This window comes from Chiroxiphia lanceolata, chromosome 5 (assembly GCF_009829145.1).
Source record: "Chiroxiphia lanceolata isolate bChiLan1 chromosome 5, bChiLan1.pri, whole genome shotgun sequence".
Classification (NCBI taxonomy): Eukaryota; Metazoa; Chordata; class Aves; order Passeriformes; family Pipridae; genus Chiroxiphia; species Chiroxiphia lanceolata.
The window spans coordinates 23,511,336-23,523,807 of NC_045641.1; the positions used below are offsets into that span (position 1 = coordinate 23,511,336).

The 12,472-nt window shown below is 38.7% G+C and overlaps 1 protein-coding gene across 10 annotated transcripts in view; it reads left to right on the plus strand.

Annotated features, from left to right (window-relative positions):
• The window catches only part of TSPAN12 (tetraspanin 12), a 44,930-nt gene extending 34,416 nt beyond the window's left edge, over nucleotides 1-10,514 (plus strand). For all 10 annotated transcript variants that reach the window (XM_032688309.1, XM_032688301.1, XM_032688302.1 and 7 more), the window contains 2 exons: nucleotides 2,799-2,942; nucleotides 8,977-10,514. In XM_032688309.1, coding sequence (XP_032544200.1) covers nucleotides 2,799-2,942; nucleotides 8,977-9,273 — 441 coding nt within the window. In that variant the 3' untranslated portion in view covers nucleotides 9,274-10,514. The remainder of the gene's footprint in view (nucleotides 1-2,798; nucleotides 2,943-8,976) is intronic.
• The last annotated feature ends 1,958 nt before the right edge of the window (nucleotides 10,515-12,472 follow it).

The following is a 12,472-nucleotide window of genomic DNA, read 5'->3' on the forward strand; positions in this document are numbered from 1 at the left end:
CTGTTTATTTAAGCATTTCCTGGCAGCACTTGGTTCATCTGTATTTATACTAAAACCTGAAAGAAAGAGGTTAAACACCAGCATACCCCCACCCTGTTCTCTGCTCTGGCCATTCAAGTGCTCTGTGAAACTGAGTAATTCTTCATGTGCAGGTAGAGTGTTTATATCTGTTCTGTACCTGAGATAATATAATAAAATGGTCTCAATCAATTTTCCTTGAATAGAACTGAATAGTTGAAATGCATAGGTTGAATAAATTAAAAACTGCCTCTTATCCTCCTAGTTGTTGTGGTGTCATCATAATGGCTGGTTATAATATGAATATTAGTAACAAAATTTCAACTATGCCATAACTTTTCTAGGGTAGAAAAACTTTGTTTTAGAAGTTAGATTTTCTATATTCCATCTCTGACTAGATGAATGATTTGGGGAAAGTTTGAAGTGAACATTTGAGAAACCTCTTTTACAGATTCTACTTAATTAATGGGCTCTTCTTGATATTCTGTCCACTCACTCAGATGTTGTATTTATGAGCCTGGCATGTGCTTTATTCCTGAATGAGCACTTTACTTGTGGCCCTTCTTCAGTCAGCTAAATTGTGATTACAGTTCTGTTACCAAAGATTCAGCCCTGATCAACTTTTTTTTCTCTCTTCTGTATCTTTTAACATCTGAGACAGATGGGAGGTGTGTTTTCCCTCAACCCTCTTGGTGGTCTAATACCAGAGCTGTGACTGTGCTAAGGAAGATGGTGAGGGTCAACAGAAGTCAGGAAAGAAGATCTGGGTGGGGGAAGAAAAGATTTGCGAGTAAGAAAAGGAAGTTTAATGACATGGTCTTTGCAGTTACAAGTGAGGAGCCAAAGCTTGAACTTTCCTTAAAGTCCTGTGTTGGAACTAACAAACTAATAAAAACAGAGACATTAAAGTTGTGGTAAAGAAGGAAGAAGTGAGATTTTTAAGAGGACTGGTAAGGTCAAGGGCACAGTGTGTGCCAACAGTCTGGGCACTGATCTGCTTGATTGTGACCAAGGAGTGGTGTGGAATACAGGACTCTGGCTCTGAAGTGGGTAAGGGGGGGGGCAAATATGTTCCCAAGCCCATGGGTCAAAGGAACCAGGGGATGACTTACACTCAGGCTGGTACTGGAGGGCATTCAGACAGAAAAAAAAATGCATCTTGTTTCTGCAGCAAGGCTTCTTTTCAGTCATGTCAAGTCTGCATCCAATTCCAAACCAAATCTAATGTAGCTGCTTTATCCCTTTTCTATATGAAAGCAGCTACTAATGTGGTAGACTGGTCATTTGGCTTTAAATCTCTGAGTGTGCTTTGCAGAGGAGAAGACAGTTTGTTAGTCCTGCTGGGTTTTATAGCCAATTACAGCTGATCTGCTTTGCAGCCAGACTTCTTACTTTTATGGTTGATTCTGTTGGAGTATTTGCTTTAGTGTAATACCCTTTCCTTTTATTTTCTGTTTGCCTTTTAGCATTTGCAATTTCTATACCTTTTTGTTCACGCTTTAATCTACTGTTTTCCTTTTTTTTTTTTTCTGTTGTAAGACCCCAGCCTCGCCTCAGGAGCTCATCAAAGGGGTTTTACATCATAAAGATACAGAATCCCAAAACCTGTCTGATGGATTTACTAAAAGGGCCTTAGGTTCATTTATACCTTGAGGTCACGCGTGGGAAAAACACTGCAATGTTTTCAGGAGGTCAAAATAACACACTTTTACTGGCAAACTTTGGAAAATAAGGGAACTTGGCAAAAGTTTAAAGCATTTAAAGCAGTCAGAAAGCATTTCACAAAGCATTGACTTAGCAAATTCCAACCCATCCAGGTTTAAGTTACCCAAGTATCAAGAAAAGGGGATTAGAAATAAAGAGAGAAGAGAGAGAGAGAGAGAGAATTATACCTTTTGCCTTAGGGCCATGGTAGCACCAACTACTACAAATCCAAGAGCAATAGGACTGTGACCACGTGGAGACCTCATGGTGTTGGTTTTATTTGCTCTGGACTTCTGTGACCACCCACCCCCTCCCCAACCCCAAGTGGGGCTTCTGGTGTGCCAGCCATTCGGGATCTGGGTTAGGGGCCCCTGGGGGTGCGGTGTGGGGTGTGTGACAATGGCTAATGGCCATTCTGGGGCTGGATTAGGGGTTCCTGGGGAGGGGGGGTGTGGGGCAGTGCTCCCCATGTGCCCGTGGCTGACAGCTGCACAAAAGGCATTCAAGGAGGCAGGATTTTGAGGCAGAGCACCATCCCACCTTGACAGAACCTGATCTGCCCCCTCGCCCACACACTGAGTTGTTTCGAGCCATTGCTTTCAGTTTCTCACATCTGTATTCAGGTAAATCTGTGCTTTTTCTGGTTTTCAACAGATGTGTCCATAGTTGTATCCTTGCAGGAATAGTCTTCATTAGTAAGACCTTTCCCTACTATTTCTTTCAGCCACTGGTATACTTGTCCATTAGTCACCATTTTGGCATGAAATTACCATGAGTTAGTTCCTTGTAGTAAGGATAGGAGAATTCCAGGGCAGGACAATTTCTGTGAAACATCCTTTGAGGAAGCAATTGGGATTTAATGGACAGAGCCCTTCCATTGACTACTTCTGAGGTATTTATTGGTCACTACCTTGAAATTTTCATGTTGCTTTTATGTAAAAGTACAACAAAACATACGTGGAAGATCTTGTAGATACTTTTAGAGGTTGGTATTAGGAATTTAGCTTTTTTGATGACCTAGTTTCATGAAGAAGTAACATCATTATTGCTGATCTTGGCTAATCCTTCCTTTGCAGTTTAAATGTTGTGGCGTCGTGTACTTCACAGACTGGCTGGAAATGACAGAGTTGGACTGGCCACCTGACTCCTGTTGTGTCAGAGAGTTCCCAGGATGCTCTAAGCAGGCGCATCATGAGGATCTCAGTGACCTTTATCAGGAGGTAGGAAGAAAAGTATTAATATTTCAGAAGGCTTTGTGCATTCTTCCTGATACAGTAATTTTCTGAATTCATCATTTGCAGTGCAACAGAGTAATTTGTTTGTAGAGTAGTTGTGTTTATGGAAAGTATTTATTGTGTTTATGTTTATTATTAATGCTGAAGGAAGGACGGATGGACCTACCCACCCTTGCCTGGAAGTGAGATAAGTTAATGGCAATGCAGTTAACGTCTGAGATGTGCTTAAACATTGAGGTATTTATTTTATATTGGTTAGGTTGGAGTTCAGATTGCTTTAATCCAAAAGTTAAAAATTAATTGTGATGTAATGTCCAGGCTCCAGCCCATTAAACTAATGTAGGGTAAGTGTAAGATGCTCTAGTGAAATATATAGTGAAGGAGGCTTTTGAGAATTTCTTAGGAAGATGAGAGTGCTCTTGATAAAAGGTGTCATGCCAGGAGGCAGGTAATTCAGTTGTTATACTCTGAGCATGCATAGAAACTTGTTGTGAAAATGTTCTTTCTCTCTACTGCATTACAGTATGATTATTTAAAAAGAATTACAAAAAAAGCACCTTAAAACCAGGAGAGGACCTATTTGAACTCAAAGGAGGTGATCATGGTAGCAAGTCATTACTGTTCTTAGAGTGAAAGTTATAAAAAAAGATAAATACACTCTCTACTAAAACTCAGTTCTCACATAAATATTGTCCAAAGTCATGTTTTTCTGAAGACTGGTTTACTTACTACCATTTTTTAGTGCTAACAGACCTCTGAAGACTTTTAATTGTACATTCAGTAATAGCAGAATGACCAATAGTCTAGATAGTCCAACAGCGACAGAAGGCATGTCTCAATCAGGTAGTTATGAGGATCTGACAAGAGATGCATTCTTCATTTGATTGCTTTTAGAGTAATATAGGGTGCATAGGAAGGAGGATGGACATGAGAAGTGTACTTTCAGGTGCTGAAGCACGAACATTTCTCCAGTGGATGGTGCAGCTCTGCATTGTGGAAGAGTACCTAAAGAACAGTTTTATTTTGTCCCATTTTTTTATGCTGTTCAAGACCCTTTCTTACAAGAATCAGTTGCATGGCTTTTGTTCAGGAGCTGTGGAGTAATACCTCTGAAGCAGGGGAGATTCACTATATAAACAAGCCAAAATGATTATTAGCTATTGCCAGGAAACAAGCAAGTTTTGGGGAAATGAATTTGTATGGTATTGACTCTAGGAAGAGAAGTTATATCATCTGTTCTGGACTTTCCAACATCTATCCTAGGAGATAGTGTGTTTCCATTAGGAAGAGCTGCCAAAAGGCAGGTGCCTCAGAAGGCCAGTCTTTGCTAGGGAACCTTAAAGACAGTGATGGAGGCTATTTTCTTTCCACCAGCTATTTGTAGAACCTCTCTTGCCTTCTGGCAAGGTTCACAGCACTGACAGTACTGGTTACTCTTCAGAGGTGTCAGTCTCTGAATAGGAAAGCCATTCAGGCTTCTTCTGGGGCCTGTGTGACAGGGAGAGTTCAGAAGGATGCTGAAACTGAAACCATACACCGTTGAAACTCAACAAAACCAATATTTATTACCAAGAGGTGGCCAACAAAACAAAAAAACCCAAGAGAGAAGAAGGAGGAGAAAAAAAGCCCTCAGTACGACTCCCCCAGTCAGCCAGGTGTTGCTTATGAAGTTATCTTACTGACCCAGAATGCTTAGAATTACCCATAGCAGAAGCTGCATTCTCAGAGAGTCGGCAGGCTCACAAGGTAGCGGGCATCCCTGCAAAAGGCAGTGTTGTCCTTTGGTGTGAAGCTTGCGTACTTCCAGCGTGAGCTATCTGCTTTTTATACAATTAATTGGTGATGTCTACCTGGGCAGGTGTGGTCAGCACCGCCCAGCTAGAGGCCTTCAGTCCCTCTCAACGTTATGTAAGTGGTGCCCCTTCTGCACATGTGTGTGTACTTTGGAATTCCCCCCACACTTGCGTGCTATACTTCAGAGGGTCTTTTCTAAGTGGGTCTGGGGGTGTACTTCATCACCCTCCTCTTCACTTTCTCCTTCGAGTGCCCTTGAAAGGCTGCCAACCAATAGAGAGGCACCAATTAAGTATAGTTTATACAAGATGCTCCTTTCAAGGAGAACGTTCTGGTTTATCAGTGCTTGTTTTCTCATAACTTGACAGGAAAAGAATAAACTCTCACAGGTAGCTTGGCCAATCACAGACCAAAAAATAGCAGCATCTGATTGAGCACAAATACAGCCTGCCAATAGTATTCTTGAAGAAGAAAAAATTGTGGCTCACTCTTCAGTGATGGTCGTTTTTTGTAATACCATTGCCACTGTTAGTACCACACAGACCAAGTCTGTCGCAGAGGGCCCTCAAGAAGTGTTAACATATGGAAACTGTAGAACATTCATTTGCCCCATGCATCTTTTGTACTTATGTGAAAAGGCAGGAGTATGTAAGCAGTGTCACTCAATGAAAAACTGCTTTTTGAGCACAGGAAGCTCAGAAATTTCTGAGAGGTACTAGTCACTGGAGTGTCAAATGTGCAAGGTTTTCTTGTGTCATATCTTCTGCTAACATTTCATGCCCACAGCCATATTCCAGGAAAGTGGTTCTCTGAACACTTCATATGTTCAAATTCTTTTGATTCTCTTGGAGAAAATTAATAGCCAAAGATAATTATTATGTAGGACATAAGGGCTGTGTTAAGGCCCACTTGATAAAAAGAAAGGCTACGTGTTTTTTTTTCTGAAAGAAACCTGAAGGGTACATTTATGGTTGTTCCTCCCCTGCTGTACCAGAGAGCATTTTGGTGGATTCAGTACTTAGCAAAAATTTATTTTTTGGTTCTCTATGGCAGAACCCATTCCAAAAAGGGACAGGCTGTGTTCTGTTGTACCAGCCACAAAAATACTTAATTTCTCTTGGAGATATGTACAGTATTTGCTTGGCAAAACATTTCTTTCCATGTTGCTTGCCTGTGGGTTGTCTCACAGACTCTTGCAGTATACTTGCTAATAAGTTTATCAGTATCATGCAAAACTTCCAAGGCTAATCTGCCTAAATTCTGCTTTGGAGAGCTGAAGGAAAATAAGCGTTTTTAGAAACTGATTCAAAATAAACTTGCGTAGTCTGGTGGTTTGAGAGGGAGCCTGATAAGATTAGCCTTGCTAGCCTAAAATTGGCTTATGTAAATGCTTGACAAGTCCATTCTGGTACTTCAGAAAAATTCTTCGTAGTACTTCAGAAAACCAAAGTTTGGTTTGTCTGGGATTGATGAATATTTTCTGTTGTAACTGTGCTGTAATTTTTTGCTGGCAACTCAGAGCTTTTTGTAGTCTAAGTTGGAATCCTTCACAGTTTAATTTTTGCAGAAAGAAAGGTGACATAGTTCTGCTTGAGAGTATTTTTGGCAGGAATCATGTTTTTCCCTGTGTGATTTTGAAAGCTGTTTTTCAGATACACGAGTCTTCTTGGATTGCTTTTATTCTGATGAGCTTCACCTTTGGTGCAGTTCATGGAACAGACTGACCTTAGAGCATGATTGTGAGGGAATTGTGAAGATGACAGTATGGCCTTGGAGGTCTGTTGTGGTCTGAGCTCTGCCCATCTTGAGGTGGGGAATTGCAGCCTAGATAAAATGATTGGTAGGAGCTGATATCTTCAAAACCATCAAACTTGCATGTTCAATATTTTCTTTTGCTTTCTAGCATGATTTTGGATACTCAAAATTTGTTTTAGTTAAATTAATTTTGTTTTAATTTTGGTTTTATTTTAATTTTTAATATTAAAATTTGTTTTCAATAAATAAAAAATATAATTGTGAGTATACTCAAAATTTGGGTATACAGAAGATTATGTTAGAGCTTATCTTTTCTGCTCTGAGAAGTACCTTATTTAAGTTCAAGTTCTTATTCTATGATGTTGCAGTACATCAGAAATAAACTCTTTTTTCCCACTTTAAAACTGAAAGTATAAAATGGCTTTAATCCTTAACTCTGTAGGAATCTGAAGCTAATTCTTCTGAATGATTGCTGCAAAGTTTTGTGCTATATTTGACTTGGCAACAAAAGCTCCCCATTTAGTGACAAACTTTTACTTTTGCCAAAGAAAGTATATTTTTATACTGTTTAACTGCAGGCTACCAACTATGAAAGTGTCACATAAGCAGAAATAAAATGCGTGAATGTGAAGATAACAGGGCTGGCAGGATGTTTCTCAGTTTTGAAACTGATTTTGAATTTGTATGAGATCAGAACTGTAAGAACATCATTAAATGGAGGGAAACAGTCTATCTAGATTGGGCATAATTTGTCTCAGTTATGTGTCTGTACTGCAGGAGATGTAGGTATTAATGTTATCGCTCTCTGTTAATGGATGTTTTCTCCAGGCAACAAATGATCTGAGTTTGAATATTGCTGTGGTGGAGCATTTTTAAACTGTGACCAGCATGCACCTTCATTCCTTTAAGTTATCAAAAGTACTAAAATGCAGCCGATTTCTCTGTAATTAAAAACAAATCTGAAAAATAGTATAGCTACAACTGTCTTCTAAGTGAAGAAAAGAAGACGCCAAGATGACAGTTTTTGTTCCCCCTCACGTTCAATTACATTGCTTTTGCTACAATGTGTTTTTTTTCTTTTGAAATTTCAAAGAATGCACATTTGTTCCTTCTTCTGTGTCTGTTACTGTTTAGGAAATGACACAGTGAAATGAGGAAAGACATTGAGATCCTTTAATTTACTCTGGTACAATTATCATATAGTACATTAATTTTCTTCAGATCCTAAATGAAAGTCTGTTGAATGCAGTGTGAATTTTGTGTATATGGCAAAAATTGGGCCTTTTGTTAAGTAGATTCAGGGCTGCAGCATTTGAAATTGTTGTCTTTGGGGAATTCCAGCATGATTGAAAAGTGCTGTTTATCATGTCCTGTCTTCAAATTCCATTGCTTTGATCAATTGCTTTCCTTTCTTAAGAAAAAAACATAAGAAATATGTGATAAGGATTATAAATGCAAAAAATAACATTCTAAAGACAGTGCCCATTTTGATGGGTTCCTGATGTCTGCTTCTGGGACCAGTGCCTCGTGGTATTACCTCATCCAGTTTGCTACTCTGAATTTTCCATCAGTGTCTGTGTTCCTTTGATTTTTTTTTTTCTTTTGTGCTGTGAAACCCTGCAAAGTTTAGAATATAGAATAAGCATCATCCAGAGTAGCAAAGGGACCTCCTTTCAAGGTTTTATTCTCTCTAAGACTGAGCATCACCCTTACTGAGCAATGAGCATTGTAACTTGTGCTTGCAGCTGTTATTCAGTAGTTCCTAGAGTCACTGTCTCTTTGTGGATCCTTGCTGCCCTGTGAGGGCTTGGGAGCTTTCCTGGAGCCTTGTGTGGTAATTAGTTGGCTTTAATTAGTGAGGAAATTGTACAGCATGAATTGATGGTTTGGAAAGAGCTTAATTTCCATTTCTGTGCAACATCAATTTAAGATGTGTTAATGTAGTTTTCATCAGACTTTTTTTGATTAGGTTATTCAGGTCTGTAGATCTTTCCTAGAGTACTGTTTTAGTTTTGGATATAATAAAGGTAATATTTGTAGAAACAGCCTAAAGAGTTTAAAATAATTGACAACCTTCAGGATCTTCAATTTAAGGAGAGAAACAAGATGATAAAGAGAATTTTAATTGCTTTTAAACAAAACCTGAACAAAACCAGCTGAGTTTCTTTAAAAATCAGTGAGTTGATATGAACTCAGATCAACTTTGAGTGATTTCTGAATTGAAGAGCAGCACAGATCTCTTGCAGCTTGTTACATGCAGTAAAGTCTCTTTGTGTGAGAAAACTTAAGGATGGCATTATGGAAGCACTTCAAAAGTAGGCAAAATAATTTTCAAAGTATTATTCGAAGGAAGTGAGGGATAAATTTTTGGGAGCGAGAAAATCCAGCACTGAGTAGGATGAGCTAAACGTTGGGAACTGCAAACCAAGTAATATTGACTGCGTTTTTTTAATCTGTTTTTGTTTTCTAGGGATGTGGTAAAAAAATGTACACTTTTTTGAGGGGGACGAAGCAATTGCAAGTGCTGAGATTTCTAGGCATCTCTATTGGAGTTACGCAGATCCTGGCTATGATCCTCACCATTACTTTGCTGTGGGCTCTGTACTATGACAGAAGGGATCCTAGGACAGATCAGATCATGGCCCTGAAAAGTGATACCTCGCAGGAGCTACTGAAACCAAGCCTGACCAGGATCTTTGAACATACATCCATGGCAAACAGCTTTAATGCACACTTTGAAATGGAAGAGCTAGAGGTGATGCAATGAGTCTGAGAAGTCACGGAGGGTTTTAATTGTTTTGTTGTGTTTTTATTCTGTTCCATCAAGTGTGCCAAATATACCGGTCATCTTATGTGTCAAAAACCAGCTAATGAGTGGAAGTGAAGGAGACAAGAAAGAAAAGCCTGTTGTCAGCTTCTTAGCCATGTCCTCAACCATGAAACAGAGTTGATTTTGTGTGCTTGTTTTTTAAAAGGCACTCATTGAGTTGGGCACAATAATATTTTACTTATTGTAAAATAAGTACTGATTCATTCACAAGTAGACAGAACCTCTAAGGAAACATCAGGGGAAAGGAAGAGAAATACTCATCTTGTGAAGAAACAACGTGCTTTGGACAGACAAAATGTGACTTCGGTTGAAATGGACTTTTAAATTTTAATAAGCCATTTGGAAAATGTCTTAATCAGGGATCTGTGTATGTATAATTGTGTGTTTTCGTGTGTGCATGAAAAGCAGAACTAGAATTCAAGTTAATACTTGGATTAAAAAATTTGCAAGATTTGTAAAAAGGACGAGATTTTCTTTTTTCTAACAAAACCTTTATCTTAGCTTTTGTTGTTAAAGATGTTCAAAAATTTCTATTTTTATCTAACATAACTGTTTATTTTTTAATTTTAAATGTATTACACAGGGATTCAAAACTAAACTATAACTCTGGACAATAGACTTTAATTTTCTGGAGAATTCGTCCTTGAAACAGTTTGTTCTGCGGACTGTTTTTTAGTGAAAAGGAAGAAAACCTTAAACGTTCTTTCCAAAATGGGAATCAATATAGGAGTAGCACATTTTTAGAGATAAATCTTTTCTCCTGTCTGTGATTCCCCTGAAGCTAGAAACAAAAGACTGAAAGAAAAATGCTTACAGTTCTGGATGCTATTGCAATAATTCTAAAAGTATATGAGAATTTATACTTTGGCGACTTCTTCATTAAGAGCTCTCTGGTGGCTTAAATGCCAACTGGAAATAGCATTAAAATATATTTATTGAGGTGGGAAAAGTGCATTTTACTGTATTTTTATGAACAATGTTTATTTCATAAGATTATTTTTACAATTGGCCACACTCCTGAAATATATATTTGTTCCACTGAGTATAGTAGTTTGTGGCAAATGGAGTTTTTACATAATATTACGTTAAAAAAAAATCTTTCATTTGTTTTGGAATTTGTAAAAGAAAAAAAAGTAAAGTGTGATTTGGTAGACAATAAAATTACTTTTCTCTTAAATTCCATAATGGCTTTTTTGTTTTTAAGTCATGGAGTGGGCATTGTGAGGGTCCTCCTGCTAGTGTGAGTTAATTTTGAAATGTCTTTACCCTTTCCAGAGAAACTACATTGTAAGTTTAATTTTCTTTTTTTTTAATTGTTTCTGAGAAAGCTTCTTAAGGGCTTGTGAAATTAAGGTCTTCAGTTATGTGGGCTGTTGTTTGCTTTTTAGTAGTCTGCATGTGGGTGTAATCATTTCAAGGGTAGTATTGCAAGCAAGATTACTTTTCTGCCTTTGTATGTCTCCTAAAGATGCTAATACTTATTTTGGGAGGTAAGAAAAAGACTAAAGGATAGATTGTCCCAAAATTTTGCTTGGAGTATCTTTTTTGAGAAATACTTTCCTGTGTTCTATTATGGAAGCCTTGGCCCGGTGTTACTGTGTAGGCACAGCCGACTTCCATGCCTCCCTCTGCTCAGCCTGGGCAGTGTTGCTGTAGAAAAGGGTGAGATTCCTGTCTAGAAAAGGAGCAGGTGTGCCCAGAGTGCTATAGAGACCTGTGGTGCTACACAGTGGATTGAGTCGTCATTGTTTTTCCCAGTTTAAAAACACACAAAAAAAAGTCCATACAAATCACAGATGGTGGAATCTTGATAATAGATTGCATGTACACATACATTCAACTGTGGATTACAATGGATTACAGCTGAATGTAGGAGATTTCAATTAAGTAAGGTAAAAAAGTAATATAAAAAGAAATGTAAAATTTCCTTTGTCCAGGAAACCCCAGCCCTTAAAGTTTTACTCAAGAAGTATCTGTGGAAGCTCCTTTGTCCATGTTCAGCTATCTCTAGTCTTTCCCTGTGAGGAGGAGTCAGACTACTGGTTAGGGTTGCCTGTGTGTCTTCTTGTGTCCAGGTTAGAGCTCACAAAGGAACAAATATGGTGAGCCAAACTAGGAGGATATGTTGGAATTTAGAGATACTTCCAGCTCAGGTCATTTGGTTTTAGGCTTTTCAGGTGCTGAGGAAGCACTGCCATCATGTGCAGTCAGGTTATTTTAACAGCATAGGAATTGCTTGGAGTAGGTCTCCTTTGATATAGAACCAATCCCCCAGATTTGGAGGTTCGTGGACCTCCAGTGAACATCTACAGTCAGGGTAACCTCACTTGGGCTTGGCTTCCCAAATCCTGATCCAGTCTGCATTCAGCATGGGGCTGGTTTCATTAGTGGAACAACCCACATGTCAGAAATGATAAAATATTCCCTCCCTAGTAAGGACTATTGGTAAGTATTCTGGGAAAAAATCCTTCTATTTTGAGCATCTAACCACATTTGCAGAAATAGGTCTCAGCTGTAAATTTGGACACTCTCAAACTTTCTTAGCTCTGGCTGTGAGGTGTCTCTGTTTTTCTAGAGCTTCTTCAAAGAGCCTTAAAATTAATTGACTGAGCCTGCTCTTTTCCTGTAGAGCTTTAGGATATATGTAGGAGAGAGGCTGCTTGGCAAGAGGGGAACATTTAGATAGTTATAGTAGTGAAAACTACTTCATCCTTTTCTTTGTCCCTCAGTTTTGCAGGAGTACTTGGAGAAGGATGGTGTATTCTTTGTTCTGTAATGAACTAAATCTCTCTTGTTGCAACAAACAACTGTGGAAATGGTCCTTAACGTTTTTCACAGAGCACTCAAGGTATGCTCAAGGAGAGCAATTGTATTAGACAAAGGAGGCACTCCCTGCTGCACCAGGTGTTCCTGTTCAGCCTTGTGAATCATACCCAGTCCGTGGACTGTGCCTATTGCTGTGGGGCTAAGCACAGTCATGGTTTGGGATTATGGGGATGCTTTTAGGAGGCAAAAATCACTATTCCCTAACGTTGGATAAGGTATTGATTCACCTACCAGCAGGTTGTATGTCAAGGCTTTTGGAAGGAAAGAGCTATATTTTCTTTATAAATGTTCATTTTTTAAAAGCATATAT